The 1,311-nt window shown below is 54.6% G+C and overlaps 1 protein-coding gene across 1 annotated transcript in view; it reads right to left on the reverse strand.

Annotated features, from left to right (window-relative positions):
* Positions 1 to 712: 712 nt before the first annotated feature.
* LOC103200468 (solute carrier family 22 member 20) overlaps positions 713 to 1,311 on the reverse strand; it is a 33,587-nt gene continuing 32,988 nt past the window's right edge. The window contains exon 9 of the mRNA XM_007944973.1: positions 713 to 809. Within this exon, the coding sequence (XP_007943164.1) occupies positions 713 to 809 (97 nt within the window). The remainder of the gene's footprint in view (positions 810 to 1,311) is intronic.

Consider the following 1,311-nt stretch of genomic DNA (forward strand, 5'->3'; position numbering starts at 1 on the left):
AACAACAAAGGGCCACATGGCAACGGAGTCTCGCTGGATCCTGCATCACGTCAGGGACCCAGCCCTCTAAGATTTCCAGGGAATCAAACCACATCCCAGTTCTGTAAAGCAGCTTTGCTAGGAATGCAAAGGAAAGGTGTCTACGCATCACCTGGGCTCGGTCACATCACTTATTCATCAACAGTTCATTGAGCCTGGTTCACTCTGTGGGGCTGTTGGGCTCCAAGGCAGGTGAGCAAGGACCTGCGTGGAGACATCTGCCGGCTGGGGAGGCAGACCAGTCACACACAGGGGAGAAGCGCTTTAATTGCACAGGCAGGGAAAAGCACGTGCCGGATGAGAATGCGGGGTGATTCTGGAAGCTGCTTTGAGGACAAGTCTTCTTCAGGCGGGCTGGCAGAGTGGGGTGAGGCAGGGATGCTCGGGTACCAACTCATCGCCCTAACTCTGCAAAGTCACAGTGCTCTCAGGTGGCATAAGGATGAATTGAGACATTTTCCAGGGAAAGATTTAGGAATGGGAAAGGAAAGCGTACTTTTATAACCATGGAAACAGTCCTGGATACATCTTCTGTTGTGCAAATTAGACTCTGCTGGGTGGATTTCTCTCCAATTGACCAGCCCCTGCTGCCTTGCCAACGTTCAGCATTCAGCCAGCACCCCGGCTGCCCCCAGAAGTCCTGGGAACAGTGGATGCCAGGCTTCCTGTCCCTTTAGATGGTTTCTTTGAGGGCAAACGCTCCCATCTGATGGAGAGAAATTTCTTCGCTCTTCTCTTCCACATCCTTCAAGGCAGGGCCCCCCTTGGCTCTGTTGGAATGAAAAAGCATTAAGTGGGGCAAGGCGGGATAGAGGTGGTTAGGGAAATGGTGGAAGGGAGTGTCTCCAGTGACCCAGAGCCCAAGGGGAAGGTGAGAGTCCCTCAGTGGCCACCTTCCCACCGCCCCTCCTCAGGGTCAGTCGCTGGGCTCACTGCGTTGGCAGCAGCAAGACGACCCCCTGGGGGCTGTGCCCTTCTTCCCCTGACCCAGGTACGTGACAGCCAGCCAGCCCCAGGAGGCAGGAAGGGTCCAAGGCTGAAGGTTCTGGGCTGTCCCTGCTCTGGGCTGCTTTTCAAGGACCACACTCAGGGGAAGGGTGACAGGCAGGGCGATCACCTAGACTCTGAGGTCCCCTTACTCCCACAAAGCCTGGGACTCCTTATCCTTTGAACCAGGTCTGCTGCCCATTTTGTCTTCTTCGTTCTAAACCTCTATCTCCACAGAGGTTTGTGTTCTAATCTCCTGGAGTTTATCCTTGGATTGTGCTCAGA

Source organism: Orycteropus afer, unplaced genomic scaffold (assembly GCF_000298275.1).
Source record: "Orycteropus afer afer isolate SDZICR_OR568_19922 unplaced genomic scaffold, OryAfe1.0 scaffold00130, whole genome shotgun sequence".
Lineage (NCBI taxonomy): Eukaryota > Metazoa > Chordata > Mammalia > Tubulidentata > Orycteropodidae > Orycteropus > Orycteropus afer.